Source organism: Eupeodes corollae, chromosome 1, assembly GCF_945859685.1.
Source record: "Eupeodes corollae chromosome 1, idEupCoro1.1, whole genome shotgun sequence".
In the NCBI taxonomy this organism is placed as follows: domain Eukaryota; kingdom Metazoa; phylum Arthropoda; class Insecta; order Diptera; family Syrphidae; genus Eupeodes; species Eupeodes corollae.
This window is the reverse complement of record NC_079147.1, coordinates 196,649,258-196,661,873: the sequence shown is the minus strand read 5'-3', so window position 1 is coordinate 196,661,873 and position 12,616 is coordinate 196,649,258. Positions and strand designations below refer to the sequence as shown.

The following is a 12,616-nucleotide window of genomic DNA, read 5'->3' as shown; positions in this document are numbered from 1 at the left end:
GGCCTTAATTCAAATTACTGCACCACGTCAGGGTTTTGAGATACGACTTTAAAAAAAGAAAACATATATATAAACCTATGTATCAATTAAATTAGTAATGTTTCTCAAAATATATGATCCTTGCCTTCATATGTAGAGCATTTCATAATGGTTTGAAAAGATAAAATGTTGTTAGATTTCAACTCTCTTGCATAAGACCATGCTCTACAAATAAGATAAAATAAAAATAAAATATGTAATTCTCTAGTCATGAAAAAGATAAGCCCCCACGTTTCATTTGTTCGTGATCAGGCCATAAAATGTTCCCTTAAATTATTTTGAAGTAACAGGGGACCATGCACACAGTACCTTTGCATATTTTTTGTTCTATCTCTTCTTTATATTTTCATTGCCGATTTCTAATCTCCCACCACCTGTTTTTTGTTCAGAAAGTTTCTTTTGCGTATTTGGCTTATCACAGACACATAAAGAAAAAGATGACTAAAGCTCCGCCCCAAAATACCGGTTAATTTTGTTTGCGTTGTTTTTCCCTTCACATTTCTTTCTCAGTTTAAAAGTGTCATAGTGGTAGTTTCAAATAAAAGGAAGAAAAGAACAGAAACAAAAAAACCTACAGAAGGAATCGAAACATCAAAAGGCACTTGCTATGCAGTATGATCGCCTGGTGCGTAGGAGAAAATTAAATGTTAAACGGCGATCGTTCGAATGTTTTTTGTTGGCCCTTGGGCTCTGCAGTGCTGGCATTTGTCGAATTTAACGTATTGGGAAGTTGGGTTTTGTACCTCGGTTCTAGACATAATTCTTCTTCATAAATTACGCTAGTCGACAACGTTTACGTCCTGGCAATAAAATTGGATTTTTTCCGATAGGTGTACCACGTGAGATTTGCGATATTACTTTTCAACATTTAAAAGAAAACGTTAGGCTTTTTAAGGATATCGAAATTCATAAATAAATATATTGGGTGGCGCAACAATCCGTTTGAGAAATAGGACCTGACAACTCTCAACCATTCCTGTGTGCGAGTACTGTTTTCAGAGATGGAAGGGACCCAGAATTTTAAGGCGAATCCGAACGTCAAATTTGAGAAAACACATGACAAGAATTACTCTTGGTGAATTTGTCAGTTCCCCACAAGAGAGTATCAGTGAAAAAAACTTTTTTTTTAGAACCCAAGACCTCTCGCATTACAGTCCATCGCACTACCATCATGCCACGGGTACTATCGAAATTCATCAAGAATTTTTTTCCCTGTAATCAATATTCAGTTTAAGTATGTATGTACATATATTTTTTAACAATATTTTCGAAAGATAACAAGCTGTCAGATTTCAACTCTGTTGCATAAGTCTAAAAGAAATTTTGAATCATTTACGTTTAAACGGTTTGTAACAGAAAGAACCAACACAGTTTGAAAATTATTTTTTCCGTCGTTGCATTTATTTCAAGACATGTTAATGCTTAATATAGAATTAAATCAACACTCTATCATCGTGAATAAAACTGTAGGTTGCACAGGCAGGGAACCATAACACCAAGGGTACTATTGAGTCCTTATGAATGACATCAAATTCTCTAAGAAATGAAACATGCAATTAAAACAATCAGGGATTGCTTAATTTGAAAATGTTATTTGCAAAAGTGTTTTTTTTTTATGGATTCCAAAAATTATTAGCTTAGGGGTGGGGTGTTCTTCTTTTAACATATGGTTTTCAATCTTTTCTAAATTGTACTTTTTGACCTCATAATGGATATTCCTTACAACTTTTTAAAATCGTGCACATTTATTACCAGAATAATAGTTCGGTACAATTTGTGTGGTCAAAAATTGGGCACGTCTACTTGCTCGAAATCATTATCTTTTTATAACGATAAGTTTTTAGGCATAACATTAAATTATATGCATTTTATTTCTGGTTGAATATCAATCGTCTTAAAATGAAACAGCCTGTAAATATTTGTATATAGTTTTCCAAATTTTTGTACCAAGCCGAAAGCATGTTCCTTTTTTTGTAAAAAAATTATCAAACAACACCAAATCTGCAGTGTAGCTCGAATTTAATTTAATTTTTTATTGTTAAGCTGGGCTTTAGCAATGCTGGCAGTTGTTTAGCTCTTAAATCAGCTTTTGTTGAGAGTGGTAAATATTAGAAACTGTTCCATGGGGGCATGTTTTCACAATCCGTGTAAAAAATAAGATAATAAGGTTATGTATTCTATCTCTTGTTTTGGACCTTAAGGCTAACTTAAAAATGTATTTTTGTGTTTTCGACACTAAAAACTATGACCAGTATTAACAAACTCTTAAATTAATAATAAAATGTATCTACAACAAAATGTTCGTAACTTTATACAACAAATGTATACACACAATTATTATAAACTAAGAACGTTTGTACATTTAACAACAAAAACATAATATTAAAAACACACACAAAATTAACCCAACAAAACTAAAAAACAAAATCATTTAAAAGCTAAGTAAATTGTTTTTCCTTTGCAAAATTCTAAGCGAAGACAAATTAAATTTCTTTTTGTAAAATGAGACTTTTTTGCATGAAGCTTTCTTAAAACTTGTGTCTTTTGTGTAAAAACTAAGCCTTGGATTTTGTCTTTTTTCTTTTTAAATTTTACCTTTGAACTAAATATTATGCATGTGTTTATATGTTTAAAAATGAAAATAAAATTACCTTACCTGATTTTAGAATAATACTCGCACAATTTTTGACTTTTTATTCGATTTTGTAAAAAATAATAATTTATACAAATTTTCAAATTAATCATTAGCTTCTAAAGGCTTGTGTCTTATTTGTAGTGTACTTTTTTCTTCTCATGTGCTGAAGACGCAATTACAATATTTTTTTTTTTTAATTCAGTGAGTGAGTTGTATATTTTTGTATTAAGAGAAAAAAGCCAAAGCGTTTTTTTTGTTTTTTAAATAATTTGATATGGAAAGCCTTGGAAAATATAGTTTGTTTTGTTTATGAAGTATTTTGACACTACAAAGTCATGCTAAAAATGTATGCAACAAATTTAAAATCAAAAGTTTGACAGAACAAAAAAAATAGAAAACTAAACCTGGCAACCATATTATGTACTTCTTTGACAGAAAGTTATGAATTCTTCTCAAAGTTCTTTTGACTGATTTAACAAGGTGTAATTTTGAAACTTTGATGATTCAATATTGTTAATGCTACATTTCTACATATTTAAGAACATTTTTTTCTTTTTTAGTTCAAAGCATAGTCTGAACTGTCAAAGAAAAATGTGTGTTTCTTTTTTATCTCTGAACTTTCAGAGCTTCGGATTTGTTTCTTTGTTTGTTCTTAATATGTTCTGAGCCTGTTAAGACTGTGCTCTATGAGCTCAGAATAAAATAACTAAGAAAACCGAGTTGAAACCTGTATACAAGTATTTGACAGGTGAAATTAAAAGAAATCAAAAACAAATGTTGAGCGCTCAGAACAAGAATGTCAAAAGCATGTTCAGACTCTGTACAAAACTCTTTTTTAACTAGAGATGCCATTTAATTAAACAAATGATTAAACATACGGCGGATAGTTAGGATATAAGTATATGATTAGAAAGAAGTATCATAAATCATAACTATTCTAAATGAATATTAAAAGCAACTTTTTGATTATTAACTAGCTGACCCATGGATCGTTGTCCCGCCATTTGTTTCATGAAAACACACTAAAACTAAAAAATGCGCTTACGCCCGAGTATATAATTTTAGTACTTTCGTTTTTTTTTTGACAATTATTTCATATGTCGGAAAAGTATTAAAAATTTAAAAATAGACCCCCTCTTATTTTTAATGAAACAATCTAAAATTAAAAAACCTACTTTATCTTAGCCCTAAGAAAATCATTATTGTAACCAAAAAAAAAATACAACACAAAAATTCGCACTGAAAAAAAAATTTAAAAAAACAGTTTTTTATACAATAATTAAAACATTTACATTTATTTATTTTTCAAATAAAATTATCAAAAAAGAAATTATGTCGCTATTTATAACATTCGTTCATTTGTTTTCTTTATATATAATATATTTTTTTTTTTTAAATTAAACACTAATAAATAATAAACTTTTATAAAATTTTATATAATAAAAATTTAAATAATAATAATAATGATAAGGATAATAATTAACTTTTATGTATAGATTTTTGTAGGTTATAGTTTAAGGTTAGGTATCCTCTCATTTTATGCTCGTATGTGTTGTTTGGTAAAAATTTTTAGCAATTTCCGTTAAGATGAATTTGAAGAATGTTTCATGTATAAAACGCAATTTATTTACTCGACGATTATCTTTTAAAAAAATGTTCTTATAATTTTTGGTGTGCTCGAAATATTCTTGTTTTTTTTTAAGGCAGCTTTAATGTTTTACAAATAAACCTTTCTCTATATTCAAAACTTTGTCATCAAACTCTAAAAACAATTTCATGAGCTCATGTGATTTTTAATGTTTCTTTTCCTGACGAATTCCTCTAATTTACCATCGCGCTCGCAAATTAGAAAATTCATCTTTTTTTGTTAAAGTTTTAATTTTAAATTAAAATTTAGTGTAAATGGATGGTAAATTGTATAGGAAATTTTAAGGCCAAATTTTGATGATTTTAAATGATGATTAAACGAAAATCAGTCTTCAATAGAAGTCCACGGGTTCTTCGAAAAACTTTTATTTCTCAAAATAAAAATTAAAAATAATTAAACCAAAAATATTGAAAAAAAAAAACAAATTAAATAAATAAAAATTTACAAGAATCCGTAACTTTGTGGAATAAAAATTGAAATCTTTTTAAAATTATTTTTCGTAATGATTTTTTACGATTTTCGTTTTTTGAACTTTATGTAACTACCTACGAAAAATGGTTGTGAAAATTTTATAATGTTTTTAATTTCCCCTTAGTTATGATGACAAAGACCCTAGATTTTATTCATATAGACAACAAAAATAAAAACAATATTTCATATAAAGAATAATAATCGCAAAATAATTAAAAAAAGCACAACAAGTGCAAAATTGCATTCCACATTCACTGAAAATTAAAAAATGTGTGTAAAAGAATTAATTAAATTTCTAAAGAAAAACACATACAAACATTATAATTAATAAATCTATAAAATATTATTTATAAGAAAAAAACAATTTTTACAATATTTTTATTGTTGTTGTTTATGTTTGTTAAAAATACAATTTTAAAGCAAATCTACAAATTAAAGCACATAAAGCTCGATTACGATGTATATAGGGTTTTAGGTAAAAGTATATTTATATTATATATTTTTATGAAATTATAAACAATATATTTTCCATTTTTGTCAAGATTTTAATGAAGATATTAAAATAAAAACTTAAAATCTAATTTACAAAACAAACAAAAAGTAATAAAATATTGAAATAATATTTTTGTTTATATAAATTAAAAGAATTATGGTGATAAAACTATTTTATACTAAAATTAAAAGAAACAATTGTTTTAAAGGACAATATGAAAGGATATTAAATTAGAAAAAAAATTATTTAAGTGACAGCGACATTTTAAGGGAGTATGTGAGATTAATTATAATTAAATTAACATAATAAAGTATGTTTTTTTTTTTAAATCTTCATTGATTATGTGTATAAACAAAAATTTAATTAAAATAAATCTACTTTCTAGTTTATTTTTTAATTTTAATTTTTTACTAAAATAATATTTTTGTTTTCTTTTATATTTTATAATTTATAATATATTTTATATAAGTATCGCTGACTCACCACCAACTCCATTAATTCTTAAACCACCATCAGTTGTAACATTATTTATACCAATACTAGAGTGAATTGATGATGTTGCTGATGTTGTATTATTGTGAAAACTATTATTTAATACAGCAGTTGATGCGTTGCTAAATGTTGAATTTTCAATAATTGGAGTTTGTGGGGATTCGACAGGTCGGATACCAACAAAGGAGGATTCAAGCCAGCATTTTCTAAATTAAAGGAAAAAATACGAAAAATTGTGTTAGTTTAAAAAGATTTTAAAGTAGAAATTTCATTAATTTAAATAAAAAAATATTAGATTTTATTAAAAATTTAGTAATGGATTTTTTCGTTTTCATTGATTATTTAAAAGTATATAAATATTAAAATTTGGGGAAGGAAGTGTTAAGACATTTTTGGAAATAAGAACAGATTTAGTTTTTGGGGTAATTTTTTTGACGAATGTGTCAGATTTCTTACTTATATTCTATTAACCACATTAAAGTCTTCCATGGATTAAAATAAAACAAAAAATTGAGAATGGAAACGATTGATAAGGGATTTTTGTTTAACTCAGCAAAAACGTAAGGCAATACAATTATTGTTGCTTACTTATCCTTTCATGGGGTAGAAACGAATATTTTCTTGACTTTTTAGCTACTAACTTAAGTGCCCTTTTATTGACTTTATGTTGTTAAAAAATATTCTTGACTGAACTTAATTTAAGTTGTGTAAAGCAAATCGAATTTAGTGATGCATCAAAACTATATCAATTTATTGGTATTCCACAAGGTTCTATACTTAGTCCTAAATTATTTTCCTTATTAAACAAGACTGTAGGTTATTTCCTATTTAATTTAAATTTAATTTCTATACATAAACTTACAACTTGCTTATAAATTAAACACCGAAATGTGGTACTAGAATGGATGCCTTTTTGGGTCTTATATTATTCTTCTTCTAAAGTTAAGGTTTTATCTGCATTTCATGTGACATTCTTCAATTTCAGACTAGCTCAATTTGAACCATGGAAATATAGACCATCGAACAGCGCGTTAAAGTTATTCAGGCTTATTATGAAAATAGGCGTTCAAATCAAAATGCATATTGTGCAATTCGAGATCTTTTTGGTCAATTTCAATTTCCGAAAATTGTGCACAAATTTGAGTAATCCAGGTCTGTAGGAGATGTGAAAACTTTAGTGCATGCAGAAAATATTGCTGCGACAGTGTGGCTAAAGAGCCGTTCATCTCATGGGCTGGCGGCATCATCAGGCCGTATTTTTTCCAAAATGAGGTCGTTCAGTTAGTAACTGTGGATGGTGTTCCCTATTATAGTGAGATGATAACGATGATGGCCTGAATTGAAAGATATGGATGTGGACGATATGTGGTTTCAAGAGGACGGTGCCTTTGCTCTTTTGTGCGACAAATGCAACGGCTGTGTTATCTCACGTGGTAGCGATGTCAATTGGCTCCGGTGGGCTTCTTTCTCTGGGGTTACTTGAAGGAAAAGGTATACGTGGATAAGCCAACAACAATTCATGAGCTAGAGAATGAGATATTTCGGGACATTAATGGCATAGAAACTCAATTATGCCTCAGCGTCATCGAAAATTTGGACCATCGGATGGAGGTGTACCATTGACGTCGGGCGGACATTTCGCCTGTATCTTGTTCTATACATAATTGAATCACACCAATGCAATGTTACTATAATACAAAAAATGCCAATAATTTCCTAAATAATTTGTGTTTTATTCAAAATCAACGTCGGCCCCTAAAATTTAACCACCCTTTATATTCCATTTCTGAATTTCAAACACTACTGAATTTAATTGAAAGATGACTTTTATGGGGATAACATTTAAAGCACAATGGCATAAGTATGTATATGTATATCAAAATACAACACAAAATTGTCAAACGTCTACAACTTCCCACTACCGAAAAATATGAGTAAGAGCAAGCTAAAATGCGGAGACGCTTAAATAAAGTCAGAGTGAATACCGTAAAAAGCACACAAAGAATAACGAAGCTGATGGGACTAAAATTTGGCTTATGTAAGAGCTTTCCTCGTAAAAGAAATAAATTTCCATGGAATAAAGCCACACAGCCGAAATTTAATTGTACAAAAGTGATACCTAGAAGAAAATGACATTTTTCGATTTTGACGAGACCAAGTCTAGATTTGCAAAGATCTCATCATGTCTCTTGACCTATAAGTAACACTTATACGGAAACCTCTTGAGCTAATAATAAATAAAATTGGTATCCCACAAAGGTCCATGCTTAGTCCTACACTCTTTTCTAACAGAGATGGTATGAGTGAGACTATCATCCTATAAGAATCTAGAACTTAAGAGGTAAGGCTTTTATGTGGAAAAGATATAAACCTTGTTTAAAAGGTCACAAGTTACAAAGATACATTCTTAAACATTGAATAATCATAAATTATATTGTTTGGCAAAAGTGCTTAGACGATTTAAGTACATATCTCTAATTTTCACACTTTCTTCAATAAATTTGGCAAATCCTTCATTTATTAAAAATGAAAAATACATCTCCATCGTCTTAAAATTTTAAAATTAAAATTCTATCAAAAGAACATTCGACCAAACAAAGAGAATATAAATTGAATAAGATGATTACAATCTTTGGTCATATAAGTTTGCACTTTTAAATGTATGTCATCAGCTAGAAAAACCAAAATTTCACCTATTTTCCATTGACACACATTTTATATGACCCTGATCCGTAAATATTAAAATTATGTTAGTACCACAAATTTCCTTTTAAAGCTTAAATTGATTTCAACACAAAACAATGACTTTCGAAAAATACCAAAAAAAGGAAAAAAAACAACCAAAACAAGAACCACAATAACACTTTCGAAATTCATATGTCCTTTTGCTTAATTATACTCAATAAGAAACCCTTTTAAAAAGTCCTTGTATTTATTTAGTACAAAGCACAAATTTTACAAACCATAGAGTCACTAAAAAGACAAATAGAAAATATAAATTTACTTTTTACTCATTTTTGTGATTTTTTACACTACAAACATTAACGCAAGGAAATCTTATTTTTGTTTGCTCTTCTTCACAGTCTAATATTACATTGTAAGGTACACAGGACCCTTGTGAAGCTTAAACTTGAGAAGTAAAAAATAAACACGGAAATGCTATATCGACGCAACAAACTAATTGCAAAGAAAACTTACTTCCGGATTCTCTTGAACACAATACAAGTTTTCTTCTCACCAATAACGAATAAGAAAACCGATGCGATTATTATATTTGCAAACAAGCATGAAAACCCTCTCTTCCCAAAAGCGAATCCTTTAACAAACTTTTTCTTTTACAGCCAAAAAATGGGTTTAAACTTTTGCTATGGATATTACAAAATACTGATGTTTTTGTGCGAGCTTGTGTGGTTTCCAGAGGAAAGCTTTTTCCCTTCCTTTTTTTTGAAGGATATTATATTACTTTTTTTTCACAACAAACAAAAGATGACAACAACAACAGTAATGTGATATCCTTACAAAGGACTACACTCGACAAAGGTTTAAAACTATCTGAACACTGAACTTAAGTAGCTGTAGCTATATATAAGATGAGTTCAAAAATAAATTGCATCAACTAAATTTAAACCTTGCCTAACTATGTCCTGTACAGTTCACAACCCCCACGCCCACCACCCACAAACCACATCAAACCAAACTGAAGCCAAATATAAAAACAACAAAAAAGCTTCAAAAAGAACCATCCATACTTTTATTTAAATCAGGACATCCAAGAATGCAACCGAAGCATCCAACGACGACCGTAGGCAGAGAACAGGGCTGTCGTATTTAATTCGATATGAATTTTAAAGCACAAAATGAGTGTAAGAATTATTTAATTCGAAGTTAAAGAAAGATTTTTCATCAAGGATGCGAAGATGTTGCCATCAACAAAGGATAATGCCTTCAAATAATATAAAAGAAATTTAAAAATTGTATTACATGTAAGAAATTAGTATGCATTTTCAGAATAGACATTTTTGTTTAAGAGGCCATTTATAGCTAGCATTGGTTTTCATTATTGAAATCAATCATTAAAATTTGTTTGATTATAGCTATCATTGACAGTTTCTAACATCAAATTTTCTGATTTGAATTTAACTATCATTCAAATTTTTTTGACAGGTTGATTAAGGCTATCATTGAAAATTTCTGTCATTGGACAAACTTTTTTTGATTGGAATCTTACATTTGAAGTTAGATTTGCTAGTTGAAATTGAAAGTGACATTAAGAAATAGAATGCTTTCAGTGGAATGATTTTTCCGAAATTGTGAAATTAAATATCACGTCTTCATTGAGGACGATTTTATCATAGAAAAATTAACTTAAAGAAAAGTTCTAAAACTTATTTCATTTGTATACCAAAAATACCAAAAATATCAAAGTTTACTTTTTTAAATCTCGAAACAAATTTTTCAATTATGAAAACTAATCATTGGATTTTTTTGACAGGTATTTGATTGATCATTGAAAATAAAACTGACAGATGAGAATACAAAGAAAATGGAATGGTGTCTTGCACCTAACTCTGAATAAAGCTTTATTATGATCAGTACTCAAAGATAAAGCTCTGATTGAAAAAAGAACTTGAGTAGGCTGAAATCTCTGAAATAAGTGATAAGTGACTGTCAAATACTTTTTTAACCAAATTGACTATCATAGAGTATTATGTCTGTTTGAGATGATCTATCTAACTCCATTCGATTAAAAAATGTCTGCTTATAAGTGTAAAACTTCATTGTTGCAATGGTGAAATTTTTAAGTGGTTCCTATGAAATATCTAAATAAAAGTACCAAAAATATTGTCTTGTGATAATATTGTCATTATTCTTGTTTCTATTCATCGTAATCTTTGTAAGTGCCAAGAAACGGCAAAGCAGTCTGAAATGTCATATTTGTTGGAAATTGACGTATCACATTTTGTTTGTGACACCAGGTGGCGCGCGGAGGTCAGAGAGATACTAAACCAACTTGGCGTGTGAAACTAGAGACCGCTAGTTATGGACAGAGCTGGATGAAAAAGCACCTTAAGCAAGTAAATAATACCTGATGTAAAATAGAGGCTTTGGGACATCAATACACTATATGAAGATACCAAACCTCGAAAGCAATCAGGTTTTGTTTTTTTTTTAAGCTAACCGAACAAATGTTTTAAAAGTAATTATTTTCTTGAGGAGCTAATTCTATTATTTTTTTGATTCCCATTAATTCATCGCCATTACAAATAAAGGTTGTATTTTAAGCCGTTTGGTTTTCAAAAAGAAATAAAATTGAATGTTATGGCTAAAAATGTATGTTAATTCTAAAAACGAGGGTTTGCCATTATGTTTTAAAAATAATTAAGAATGCCTCGAAAAATCGACCCAATTTTCGACCTCTTTGAGCTCATTTGTAACCGCATTAATTGTCTCGAGCTTATTTGCGTACCCAAGCGATTTTATACTTACCCAAAAAAAAGTCCAGCGGTGTTAAATAGTACAATCTTGGAGGTCACGCCAAAAAAGCCGAACCATTATTTTGACAATAATTTTGCAAGATTTTCAAACATTCTTTAGGCGTAAGCCTGTTAATTTTGAAATTTAAAACTTATCTCAGCATAAATAAAGTGACAGCCACAAATAGACCAACTAATAAGAAATGTCAACCTTCACGACAATGTTATCACATGGGGATTGGAAGCAAAACAGTGCCTTTTATGAGGCCTTAAAATTTGCAGACATCGTAGTTAAATCAAATCCTACAGTTTATGTTGATTTTGGAATGTTGGTTTAGTTAAGGAGTGAACTATGGTTCTGATTGCTACTTAGAGCTTTCCTATAAATTCTGTCGTTAAAACAAAACAAACTCTAAGCAAACCGCTCTTAAAGATTAATTCGAAAAATTTTAAAAATTCTTTTGAAAATGTCTTGATTTAGATTATATTGTAATTGTAATTTTCACATTTGACTCTTTTTAGGTATCTCGTTTTGACGTTTCACCATTTCACACCTCGCTTCCTAATAATTTGAAAAAAAAAGCTGCCTAACCTTTGTTTGGATATCGAATACTAACTTCGACAGCCCTGGCAAAATAATACCTTTAAGCGTGGAAAACGACACGATGTCGACGGCCACAGTGATGACGACGACAACGACACCGACGCGACGACGAGCTACGTTGCAATTACGTAAATCGTGCTTTAATACACAAACAAGGAGATTCACTGCACTTGTTTCTGCCATCTTGTTAGAGAGCACATCCTTGTTGAAGTTGCATTTAACCAAAAGAGGATGCAAGCATAGGAAGGAAGGAAGAAGTTTTTATTTTTGTACATTTTTCACTGCATTCCATGGATGGATGCACCAAAAGTACGAGTATATGTATAAATATGTTATAAAAGTGAAATAAAAACAAAAATATTTTCCAAGTAGTATTGATTTTGTGCAAGAAGAACCAAGTCGATAAGGATATTCTAGGAGGGATACGAATGCACGATAGGACGGAAGGATATAAGGTAGGTTAGGTACGGTATGTATGTTACATGCATGGATAATGCGGTTGCATCCTGTTTCATGTGGTTGAATTGATAAGATGAGACACGAGCGAGAACGAAACAGGAGATATTTAAATGTAAATAGGGGGGCTTTATAGGACATTTTCAGGATCACTGACTATGACACTGCAAATAGGTTGAGACAGAAGCAGAAAGTTGGTATTTTAATGGAGGGAAGTTTAAAAACAGAATTTTAAAGTCGGTACACGATTTTTGTGTGAATCAAAAAATCATAAGAGAGGGAAATTTTCTCAAACACTCATAGT

At 29.6% G+C, this 12,616-nt stretch overlaps 1 protein-coding gene across 5 annotated transcripts in view; it reads right to left on the bottom strand.

The window, feature by feature from the left end:
- LOC129938349 (uncharacterized) overlaps window positions 1-12,616 on the bottom strand; it is a 281,645-nt gene that overhangs the window by 10,299 nt on the left and 258,730 nt on the right. For all 5 annotated transcript variants that reach the window (XM_056045839.1, XM_056045843.1, XM_056045844.1 and 2 more), the window contains exon 7: window positions 5,770-5,984. In XM_056045839.1, coding sequence (XP_055901814.1) covers window positions 5,770-5,984 — 215 coding nt within the window. The remainder of the gene's footprint in view (window positions 1-5,769; window positions 5,985-12,616) is intronic.